Source organism: Camarhynchus parvulus, chromosome 3 (genome assembly GCF_901933205.1).
Source record: "Camarhynchus parvulus chromosome 3, STF_HiC, whole genome shotgun sequence".
NCBI lineage: Eukaryota > Metazoa > Chordata > Aves > Passeriformes > Thraupidae > Camarhynchus > Camarhynchus parvulus.
Window position 1 is genome coordinate 64,910,139 of NC_044573.1, and position 12,136 is coordinate 64,922,274.

General features: G+C 36.5%; 1 protein-coding gene across 1 annotated transcript in view; it reads left to right on the forward strand.

The window, feature by feature from the left end:
• Positions 1-12,136, forward strand: part of FRK (fyn related Src family tyrosine kinase) — a 45,094-nt gene that overhangs the window by 13,016 nt on the left and 19,942 nt on the right. Inside the window, exon 2 of the mRNA XM_030945158.1 lies at positions 9,073-9,194. Coding sequence (XP_030801018.1) covers positions 9,073-9,194 — 122 coding nt within the window. The remainder of the gene's footprint in view (positions 1-9,072; positions 9,195-12,136) is intronic.

Consider the following 12,136-nt stretch of genomic DNA (forward strand, 5'->3'; position numbering starts at 1 on the left):
AGAAGTATAATTTAATTCTCTTTTCCTTTTTGCTTCTATGCCTCTTCTCATATCTCCTCTTATATTCTGCCATTTCCCCAATAAAAATCTCTCAAGTCTACATAAATTTAGTGTTTCTGGAAAAACACCAACCACTCAGCTATATCTGCTGACAAGAACACTAGGAAAACGTTATCCAAAAGCCAAGAACAAAATGGGATCTGTTATTTTCCAAAACTGTATTTCACAGTGTAATGGTTATTCAAAGAAAAATTGCAATGTTGATCTCAAAGTGTGGAAAATACAGCAAAACTTAGAGAGTGTTACGACAGTCAGTCACTTTCAAACATGCAGACTTTTGAAAACATAAATTGGTGTTGCTCTGTTGCTTTGATAGATCTCTACTGTTTACATGGTGTAGAAATGAGTCTTTTTTTTACACAACTATTTTATATCCATCTATTCACATGTTCTGTGTTTTTCTCTGTGGAAAGAAAATCAAACTTATTCTATCCACTGTGAAAAGATTCAGAAGCTCCAAGTCCCACACACAATGCACACAAGAGTCTTCATTTTAGTTTGTGATAAGTTATTCAACAACAGGGTTCTGGGCAATGTGCATGACTCAGTTCTTTCCGTATGAAGCAAATTCGTTGTAATTGCCAAAGGTTAGATGTGATGCCTGACATAACTGTTCCTGAAAACCTGAATTTCTGGTTTTACTTGGAGGGAGCTAGATTCTTATTGTGGTAAATAAGTAATCAAAATTGTGCTGAGTCACTGTACATAAACATTTTAAATGTTTTTTTTAAATTTCAATTCCGAGCCAGGTACTCTCTGCAATGTGTTAAGATCTCAGATGATTTACTTATGTAGACAGAGAAAAGTGTTGGTATATTAATGTTTTTTAACAACCTCTCCTGACTCACTTTTTGCTGATAGTACTTTGGTGAATGAGATTTAAAGCAATGACTCCTAGACAACAAATACGTGATGAAAACTAATGTCAAATTATTCTTTTGGCAAGTACAAAAAAGAGTGGTGTCATGAACTAAGAAAGTGACAGAGAAAAGATCTGTGTAGAGCAATCCTCACAGTGAGAGTTAGTCTGTGAAATTGTTTCAAGAGATATTCTATAAAATTGTTTTCCCAAGTAGGACTGAAATGGCTGCCAAAGGCCAGGCTCCCTGTGGGAGCAGGGTAAGATGAAAACCAGCATTTGCTGAACAGTGCAGCAGCTCAGCAGCAGGCTATAGCCCTTGGGCACTGAATGCAGTGCTCAGCTTTGTCTCTTTTCTCATCATTGCCTACTAACTCTGACTTTCTTCTCTCAATGCATCCACTTGCTAATTCTATGGTTCTCTCAACTTTGCATTTCTACTGTCTTGTTTTTCTCCCTTCCTCCTGTAATGTCCTATGACTTCCTTTACCATTAGCTTTAAATTCCTTCTTCTTAAATTTTGTCCTTCCATGTACCCTTCAGTACCTGATAGTAAATGACAGTGAGGAATAAACAGAATTAAAAATGATCCCAGGCATGCCTGTAGAAAGAAGTAAGGAGGAAGGGCTCTGCCTGAAAATCAATCTTAGGTTTTCTGGATTCTGCCCAATTAAAGTCTGCAAGCCCTAGAGAAATCCCTTAATTTCCACTGTTTAGATTCTTAGGCCATTTATAGGAAGGTTTGTGTTTTTGAAAATGCTCTTGAAAGGAATTTTGCTGGCAAGTGTTCACCTTTATGGTTTACCCAGACTAAAGATTTTTCTGGTTTTGGTTGGTTTTATCTCATATGTTTTGGGTTTTTTTGGTTTTGTTGTTGTTTTGTTTTGTGGGAGTTTTTTGTTGGTTTGTTTTGGTTTGGTTTTCTTTGTTTGTTTTGTTTTGTTTTGTTTTGTTTTTTTTTTTCCCTGGAAACTGTCACCAGGTTCACTGTAGACTATAAAGGGAAAAATTGAATCAGCCAGCGCTCGTCTCCCACTCTCTCCTTCATACATACACCTCATCGTTTGTAAAGCACGTGTTTTTCTTAGGTGTGTTACACCTGAAAGTCTTTCATCTATGCAGTGATATTTCCTAATTTTTTGAAAAAGCAGCTGTTGAAGCAATGCTATTACTTCATTAGTCTCATAATTAAAACAACCTAATATTTTCTATCAGAAGAGCTTGTTTAGTTGCTTTTAACTTTTCCAGGCTTTACCTGATTGTGTGTGAATTTTCCAGAATTGATTCCAGGCACTGATGAGACACAGGGTTCCTCTTCCTCTGCCTGGAAGAAAAAATGTGGCTCAGAACAATACAAGAAATCTTTTGTTCATGTACATTGGAGAAATGGCTTGATATTTAGTAGGGAAGATTGGTGCACTAAAAGTGTGTTCTTTTTTGCTATCTAAAAAAACTTTGCTTCAATATAACCAAGGCCTTGAAAATAAAATTATATTTTATATGTAGTAACTGGACATATTATTAAAGTTTGATGATTTCATTCTCTATTTTTGATATTTTGGGAAAACCCAAAGGTGCTTGGAGCCGTTCTGTCAGCATAGAGAGGACTTGCTGGTGGCTCCCTTGGTAAACCTCTGCTCCTGTTTCTGCACTATTCTTTACCCACAGCAGACTGCAAACCTGGCATGGATTAAAAGCTGGTTCAGCAGCCTTCTTTGTCCTGCATAGATGACAGCAGAGAAGAGTGGTGCACACAAGCCTGTTCAGGTTTCCATGTGCTGAGTAAGGCCAGTGGTCACAGGGTGGTCATATGATGAAAGTAATTGAATAAGACCCTGGAGGATCTCTCTGTCTCTTTAGCTTTCCATGCATCCCTCCTTGTCTTCTGTGGCACAGAAGTTAGCACCTATTGCTGTGCAAATAACTGTTAAATTGTGCAAAATGTTAAATTCCTGAAAGGCAGGTCTTGGACTTTTCAAGTTGGACATCCAAAATTAGTAGAAAATACTCGCAGTATTTTCATATTGCCTTAGTCCCTTTTTGGGCTGTTTCTCCACCGCAGAAAGTATATTGCAAGGAAAAGAGACAGAAAAAGTATTTAATGAATATTTGTAGAGCATTTGGATATTACAGTAATGAACACTATAGTAGAGGCTGCTGGGAAAGAAGCCATTCATGTAATTTTGTAACTGGCATGGCAAGCAGATGCTAAACAATATAAATTGTTTAAAACAGTAAATGAACTCTATCTATGCAATGACAAAACAAAATAGAGGGTAACTATTCAGTGGGCAGCATTCATATTAACACTGTAGGGAGCACTGGATATGACCATGTAATTAAAGATGGTATCACAGTGGATCTTCTGAAAATGGCTGAGTGGATGCCATGAAAGCAATATTAATATTGTCATCTGCTAACTTTGAAGTACTTCAGTGTGCAGTTACAGCTTTCTATGATGATAGATTTTAAAGCATTTAAAATGTAAACTTAATATGCTGATGGAGCTTTTCTATATTTGTTTTGGCTCTTACACAAGCTTTCTTCATTCCAGAAGAAGCTGAGATATATGTGGTTTCAGTATAGAGAGTATCTGGGTTTTTTTTTGTCTTCACCCAAGAATTTTGCTCTGAATGCAGTAATTCTTTGATTTTCTCCATCAAAGAAACATATTCTCTTCAGCCTAGTACTACAGGCACAGTTAACACACTTGAATTAATCTTCTGGAGGGCCAGATAACCTTTTTGTCAGCACCATTTGTTCCCTAATGGAGACTTCTGGTTGAGAACTACAGGAATCTCAACAAACCCTCTCAGCTGTTGACATTTAGCAGACTCAAGAGACTTACCCCAACATGAGAAAGTAAGTCCCAGTTGTGAGCACTTATGAAAAGTGGGAAGCAAGGTGCCCTTATGCCACAAAGTGCTGATCAAGGATAGGATTGTGTTGTTCATTTTAACATCTTCAATAATTTTTGAAAATAAATCTTATGTGACTTATTTGCTGTTATATATTCTGTTGTTTCTCCTTGTATTTTTCAGCATTTTCCCCTCTTTTCTCCTTCTTCATTCCTGTTGTAATGATCACAGCTTCTGTATGTGGTTGTACCTTACTGCTGACTCAGCCCTCAGGGCTTTTGCTTTTAACTGAACATTAAAAAAATCAGGAGTAAGTCACAGACCTCTGCTTTTAGTCTTATCTTACCTCCAGTGTCCTGCAACTTGAATGAAAAACTGAAATAATCTCCCCATATCCCAGCTACGGCTACTTATTAAAGGAAATTCAGTGACTTCAGATATGAAATTGTAGAGTTAATTCTGACTTTTTTCCTGTACACATTAAATCTAAGTAATGGTAGAGGATAAAAGTGGGAAACTGGTGAGCCTTAAAGCAAATGGGTGAAAAACTTCTGCATCATTTTCTCTGCTGGTTTTCAGTGGGAATAACAAGAGCATTGATGAATCTGCTGAGATTTCCAAGAAAGTTAAAGATTGCAGATGTTATTTCAGGGTCAGTTTTAGCTTGGTCGTGAGCATCTTACCCACATCACCCAAAGAGTGACATGTCCAAAGAAATATTTTGTCTGGCCCATGAGTGGAGTGCTTTGGCTAAGGCTCAGCACACACCTTTTGTTAGAGTCAGGATTTAGCATGTTATAGATTTAGGAGAGACCAAGAAGAGAGATGGAATGTAGGGAGATGTGGGGTCTATGCAAGGGGTTTCCAAGGAATGGCAGGCTGCCAAAAAATATATTTCCCCTGAGAGCATTTTCATCTGGAGCATGACTGGGAATCCTTTTTTTGGGAGGAGACTAGTTCTGTGTATTGGATAGAGTTAGTTTTGTGACAGAAAAAGCCCAAAGTTCCCAGATTAGTTGAGATCTGTAACATCGTCAGTCTCTATCTCAGATAAGTGCATTGCACAGGTTTTATCAGAGGGAGATTTTGCATTAATGAGAAGGAAGAAAATTCATTTGCATACTCGTTCTTTTTGTTATGGGGATATTTGTGGTTTTGTTTTGTTTTGTTTTGTTTTTTTCCCCACTGGGGCTTTTGTCCTTTTCTAGGCATGTTACCAGGCAGTAGAAATGTTGCCAGTGATACAGCATTGGAGAACTTTGCCCCCACATTTTTCTTTGGCCCATGTTACTTTTCCTCTCTTTTATTGTCCAGCTTGAAATTTCCAGCCGTATCTTCCTGCTATAAGAAGTGTAGAAGTAGGAGTGACTACTTTTATTTTAGCAGATTTTTATGCAGCAAAGCACAGGGGGACAGAAAGCAAAGCCAGGTAAATGAGGCTTTGACATTTAGATGGATGGAGATCAGCAGTGCATGGCACCATGGAGGACAGAAAGCTTCTCAGGAAAGGCAGTGGGGGAGCCAGGTAGCACTACCAACTTCCCTTGAGCTCATGACTCCATCTTAATTCAAACTGGGCTGAATAGGTAGGCAGGAATGAGTGTAAGGTGATGTGATCTCTGTTTCTAAAAAAATTGCCCTTCAAGTGTAAACACCAGCATTCAGCTAGATGAAGATTTCCTTTGCTGGAAGAAAGTCTTTAGAGGTCTCAGCAGTGATACTGTCACAGTCAGAGAACATGCCATGACAAAACCTGCTATAATCCGTGATGTGACATGGTGATGATAAACGTGCTGGTAGAACTGATGGCCAAAACAGATGTGATTACTATGCTTTCAATAACCACAACAAATCTCACTGGTATTCCAGTATTGAGCATCATCTGCAACAAGTGAGGACTGTGTTTGTTATGGACCTATACAAAGGTCATGTTTTCTGGCTCCAAAGTCGTCCTATATGGGGGGGCCAAAATGACCTGGAAGTACCCTGGAATTTTTAATGAATGTATTCCTGATAGTGATGAATGATAGAGTAAGCAAGGGATTTAGAGGAAGCTGCTAGAAACAATCCCCCAAAAACCAGATCTGGCATCCTACACTTAAAAGGGAGTTGGGGTGTTGGATGCAGTGTTGGCCAAGAAAGCATCTTTCTGGGTCTTGCTGACAGAAGAGGACTATTGCTGTGCTAGCCAGACATCTCCTGCTCAAAATGGAAAATTGTGCCCAATTCTGAATGCACTCATACCTGGTGCCATTGTGCCGTACCTGGTAATCTACTGATCCGGCACCAACAGTCATGACCCAAAGTGGCCTGGCGGTGAGCTGAAGTTCAGGCTGATACTGTGTAAGAATTGCTAATTCAAACTTCTCCTGGACTGCCTGGTGCCAATACACTGCACTGAAGTCAGAGAAGTTACTTAACTAGTTCAGGGGATAGTGCTTCATGTTTAGTTCTTGTTTTCCAAGTGTTCTCTTTTAGAACTTTTGTCTGTCTTTGAGCTATAAAACATGAATAGATTTACTGAGGATTGGGTGTTGTTTTGGTCTGACCTTCCTATCCTGCAGACCAATATCTCGTGGTGAGCAATTACTTTGATTCATTATTACTTTTTAGAGTGCTTTTCCCTCTAAGATACACACTTTTGGATCAAGTAAAATATTAAGCCTTTTGAAGCAAAAGTTCAATTACTAGAAATCGAAATAAGCTCTTCATGCTTTATAAAAGGAATTTAAACTTCCATTACACTGAAAATGGTACTTTAAATTCAGATGTGCTTTAGTTTAAAAAAAAAGTGAATAACAAATTAAATTATTTGCTTTGAAGTTAACAGATTGTTTCTTTCACATTCAGTATTACTTTTGGTACTGTATAATTATTATTGCAAACCAAATGGCTTTGAACTAAGAATCAAATATTCAAGTGCTATTAAAAGTAATTTTCCCTGTATTTTTCTGAAACATTTTAATCAAATCATATAAAGTCGGGCAAATGAGGTAATACACAATATGTATCCACTTTTCACCCTCTGTAATTGCTTCAGTTACACTTACCTCCTTTAATACTGTTGCTCTAATTATACTATTTTGCAAGTTAGGATCTTTTTGACTGCTAGGTTTATCTGGAGTCAGAACCTACATATTATATATCCTCCATATAACCTTTAATGGTAATTTCATATTGATTTAAGTGCAGTTTTTCCAGCCTAATAAAAATAAGCATATAAGCTGAAATGTTTTGAAATCAAATGTTTTGAAATCATCACAATTATCCTAAATGTGATGAACTTATGTGCGTATTATTTTCCCAAATCATGGTTTATATTGTAGACATGGTTTTACATAATTAATTTATATATTCAAAATAAACCAAGAGTTTCCTCTAGTTGCATAGATTATATTACTGCTCAAGTTTTCAGCTTTAGAAGTTTGAGTTACTAACGCTGTATATTCAAATGTTGAGTCACATAAAGACTGTATTTTGACTATGTCTATCAAATCCAGTCTTGCTAACAATGCACTGGAAGCTGTTTTGGGTTTGGTACAAAATTAAATTATTTTGAAAAGGTACTATCCTTGTAACCCAAGAAGAAGACACAAAAAATTAAACATCTCTTCTTATACACTTGAATGAGGATTAGTCACTTTGGACATGATTGAGTGATAGGTAATGCTTCAAGGGGACAAATACTAAGTTTTTTTGTCTTGTATAGTTTGTTAGATTTCAGATGTTATTCTCAGAGCAGGTATATTTAGAAATTTCAGAAAGATTCTAATTTAGATTTTAGGGCAGACAGATTTTCTTTGCATCTTGAATACAGTTGAACTTGTACTCTCCTTCCTTTGACAAGAACCTTAGTCAAGGGTTTGAACATTTATTGATTACTTAGTTTTCTGCAGTCTAATGAAAGAATTAATTAATTAGTTGAATTAATGAACACATTTAACTAATTAAAATTACTTCTAACACATTACAGCTTTCTAGTGAGATTACTTTGCTTGCCAAATATGTATCAAGACCTATTTTGTCCAAATCATCTTCAACTCAGTGGACAGGAATATGGTCTGGAAAAATCTGTCTTTAATTTTCTTTTCATTTTCTGTTAGTAAAGCATATTCAGCGTGGGTTAGTGCTGTCTGCATTTGCCTCTTTTTATTTCCTCTTTGTTAATACAAACCCATTTTTCAGTCCTCATGCTTGATCAGCTAAGGCATCACCCAATATTCTCATTTATTTCCTCCATTCCTCTAGATGACTACAATCCTTGCAGATACTAAAATAGTTTGTTGATGACTCGGTCTGTACTTTTTACTAGTAACTTACAAATCAAGTAGGCAACTTACTTGCGGTGCATTAATTTATATTTGAAGTTTGTGTAATAGTTTTAGCTATGATTAATTTAAAAAGAATTCTCCTATGAGCTTATGGCATCTTTCTGATACCTATTTATCATCATTTGCTTCAAATAAGAGGTGGAGCTAATCTTGGAAAGAGCTTTGCATGATTGCTGGAAGGAATCTGAACACCACTCCAGCTGAGAATGCTGACTCATATTTGTCTTATTTATCTCTAATTTAAACTCAGCACAAAGCAGCAAGAGAGCTAAATCTTATCTTCAAAGGAGCAAATTAAAATTATTGCTTGAAGAAGCCTTTATAAACTACAGGGTTTAGTGAGGAAAAATGTTTTAAAAGCCACAGATCGGAGTAGATTTTCAGACAACACAGGCGCAGAAATTTTTGTAGTGACTTGAGGGATACACTGGTTTTGTTTGTGAAAAAGCAGCGAAGCTGAAAAATTGCCAGTAACTCCTCTGAGGTATTGACGTGGCAGTGGAATGGGGAAACAGGGTGATTTACACCTTGGAATCTGAGAAGCCTTCTGCAGTTTGAGAGATCTTTTGTCTTTTAAGATGTTGGGTTGTTAGCACATACCTGCACCTCTACCTAGTTCAAGTGGCATCAATGGACTTGGCATCAATTTCTGCCCTTGTAGCCTCGGCAATTTTTCTTGGTGATTTTTTCTGAGACAAGGCCAGTCTGTCACTTCTGAATCCTTGTTGCCTTAAAAGCAGTAAGACTTTTCATCAGCAGTAAAATCCAGATTTCACTCAAATGTGTAAGGGACGTTTTCTAGCAATAAATTTGTTCTGTAGTTCTTGTTGTTCCCCCACTATTAACATTTAATTAACATAGTACAGATTATCTCTTAGTAAATATGCAGCATGTTTATAAAAGCTAAACTGTCTTCCTGGTATGTTTCACTGAGTGGTAAAATTAATGGTTTTTATTTGTTCAGATGGTTCTTTGGCCCAATCAGACGAGCAGATGCCGAAAGACAACTGTTGTACCCTGTAAACAAGGAAGGAGCCTTTCTAATCCGAGAAAGCGAAAGTCTAAAAGGCGAATACTCACTCTCAGGTATATTCTAGTTTTTCATCTGAAGCAATGTTTTAAAAATTTTTCAGGTGGTCTGGGCTTTTTCATCTTCGAGAACAATAAACTATGGGCACAAAAATGAAATTAAATTCGTAATAATGGGGTTTTTTCCCAGGAGATACATAAAGAAAACTTGGCAAGAGTAATTTGAGTTTATATTTTATAGACTTTGTTTATCAATATACTCAGAACAGAAATTAACTTTTTATGCTTAGTACTTCCAGTGCTCTAGCTGCCTTAATATAGATAGTATTTTCATGACCAAAGCATAAAAAATTACATTAAAATTATACACTACAGCTCTGATTAGTACACAAAACAAAAATAAAAATAAAAGCATGTTGACAGATATCTGCAATTTAAGAAAAGGAGATTTCTGTTAGAATTCACATTTAGGTTTATATTTATTTGTTTTCAGGGATAAAATTGTGGGAAGGTCTTCAAAGCTGTGCTTTAGAATCAGCGATGTTTCATTGAAAATTTCACTGTAAACATCAGCAAAAAAATAGATTGATGATGATGATGCATTTTGAAATTTATTTAAGTCCTTTATTTGAATCTGAATGATTATCAAATTAGGACACTTGTTTGTTAATAATTTTACTCACATTTAAGTACATAATGTTTTTTCATGCTGTACATATTTGCCATTTTAGGTAATAAATGTGATTGTTCATTGGTTGTTTTCTGTGAACATTTCCCATCAAACTTGTCATACAACTGTGAGTCATGAGTATAGTGTTGTCCCTGAGACAACAGGGCTATACACCCGAAGTTCCTAATATGTTCTACCTATATCAATTCCAGAGCCAGAAAGGTTTTTAATGTTTGTGAAAAAAACGTGGCTAGTCATGTGCAGAATTATGTAAGTGCAATGAAAGGCACCTTGTCCATAACCAGATTCTTTCATATTGACTCCTCTTTTGCATGGATGATTATGCGTCATTCACCTTCTGAATATACACAGAAACACAGCTTAAGGTTGTGAAGAAACATATTCTTGGTTCCACTTTCCCAATTATAAGAAAAGTGTATGTACTTGCAATGTCTTGTGGTAATGTGAGGAATGCTTTTTATTGCCAAGACAAAGAAATATGAGATACAGGGGTGTTTATTGATATAAATGCGATATTTACAGTACTGGGAGAGTTTAATCCACAGTTTTCAGTTTGCCCTCAAGGAAGTTGGTCCTTGCCACGAAGTGCTTAAAGGAAAACTACCTTCAGCAAGGAATCAGACTGCTCCTGAGCTGCGACAGAACTGGCCTCTGTGTGTGCACACTTGTTCAAGGACTGTATTACAGCCACAGACCTTTCAAAATGCTTTCTCTGCACGTGCCAACTTGTTACTGTGTTACATGGTTTCAGCTTCCTTCAAGCTCATCAGTGAACTGATTTCATCCAAGAACTGGGACAGACTGGTGACAGGATGGTGTTATGCAGGGAAGGAAAGACAAGCCTGTATTATCTTCTTAATGATGGCACATAAATACATGGCACATAACCAAAAATGAATGAAAAATCTTTCGTTTGTGCACCTGGAGGTGGGAATGCAAATTCTGTTTATTATTCTCTCTCCTTTTAGGAAAGATTTAAAATATTAATTATTAATCCTGCATCCTAACCACTTCTCTAACAGGAAAGTAGAAGTATCTTAGGTGAACTAGAGAAAAATCCAAGAGAGTGAAAATAAATATTAGGCCAGCATTTGTAGTGGTATAAAATCACCCTTTAATGCTGCTGTTTAGTTTTTTCATTACAAATTTGGGATAGAAAATTTATTCCATCTGATCTAGTATATTTGATTTAATTATGAAAGCTTGTGGTAGACTTTTTTTTTTTAAATTTTTTATAAGCTTATTTGAGAAGAGGAGATTTGATGATGACTGATAAGAGCAAGATATGAAACCAACAGTGTGGGTTTGTTTCATGCTGGTTTGTTTGATTAAGGAAGGTAAGAGTGGCACTGAAGAAAGTAATATACACAGAGGCAAGGCTCCAGCTGCAGGAGCCAGCTCTCCTTCATGCACAAACATGGGTTGTCCTCTGAAAATGTATGCATGAATACATGTATCATCTCAGATGTATTAAACTTTTGTGCTTTTTTAGTTAAAGAAAAAGGATAAACTGAAGCAATCTGTAGACACTACTGGTGCTGTCATTTCCCAGCGCTGCTGTATTCTTTAGTAGCTTGCCAGAGTTGAACATAATTTATCCTTAACATGTTACTTCATCTCAAAGAGCTAAATATTATTTGCTGCTGACTGAATCAGCTTAGCTGAATGACATCTGTTTGTATTTTTCTTCCAACCTAATAGTATACATCCTGGTCTAGCTGTTTTATGTCCATAATCTCATTACTTACTGTCTACTTCTTGGAAAGCTAGTGCATTCTAAAGTAAACAATGAAATGGTTTGTGTTGTGGGAAGCATTAGTAGGAAAGAAGGTAGTTCAGTTCACCAGGTTCTCTGGAGAAGAGAGTTTTCCTGCATCTTTCCTGTTTGTGCCATCAGTAGGAATTATGAGACACTAAAGCTGAAGCAGAAGGATGGCTTCTATCTCTGTGGTAGCTGGTACACTGACAAGAGAGAAGTCACAACCCAATATTTTGGAACGTGCCTCTAATTTCTGTTTCAAATTTTTTCAGTCCAGAAACATTAGACCTCAAAAGTCCCATTTTCTGTAGGTCTGATTGGTTTTGCTCTAGCTTTTATTGCTCTTTTGGTTTAATTGGAGACTAGATGATATTGGCTTGAAGAGAAAACGAGGTTTTCAAAATTAAGATATTTAAGAAAATATCTTAATTCTCCATCCTTGGAGAATTAAGCATGCCTTTTAGGCAAAAAAAGAAGTTGAAGAGGAAGATTTTTTTTTATTTTACCCGAGAACCCATAAACTGATTTTATGAATTTCATGCTTGATTT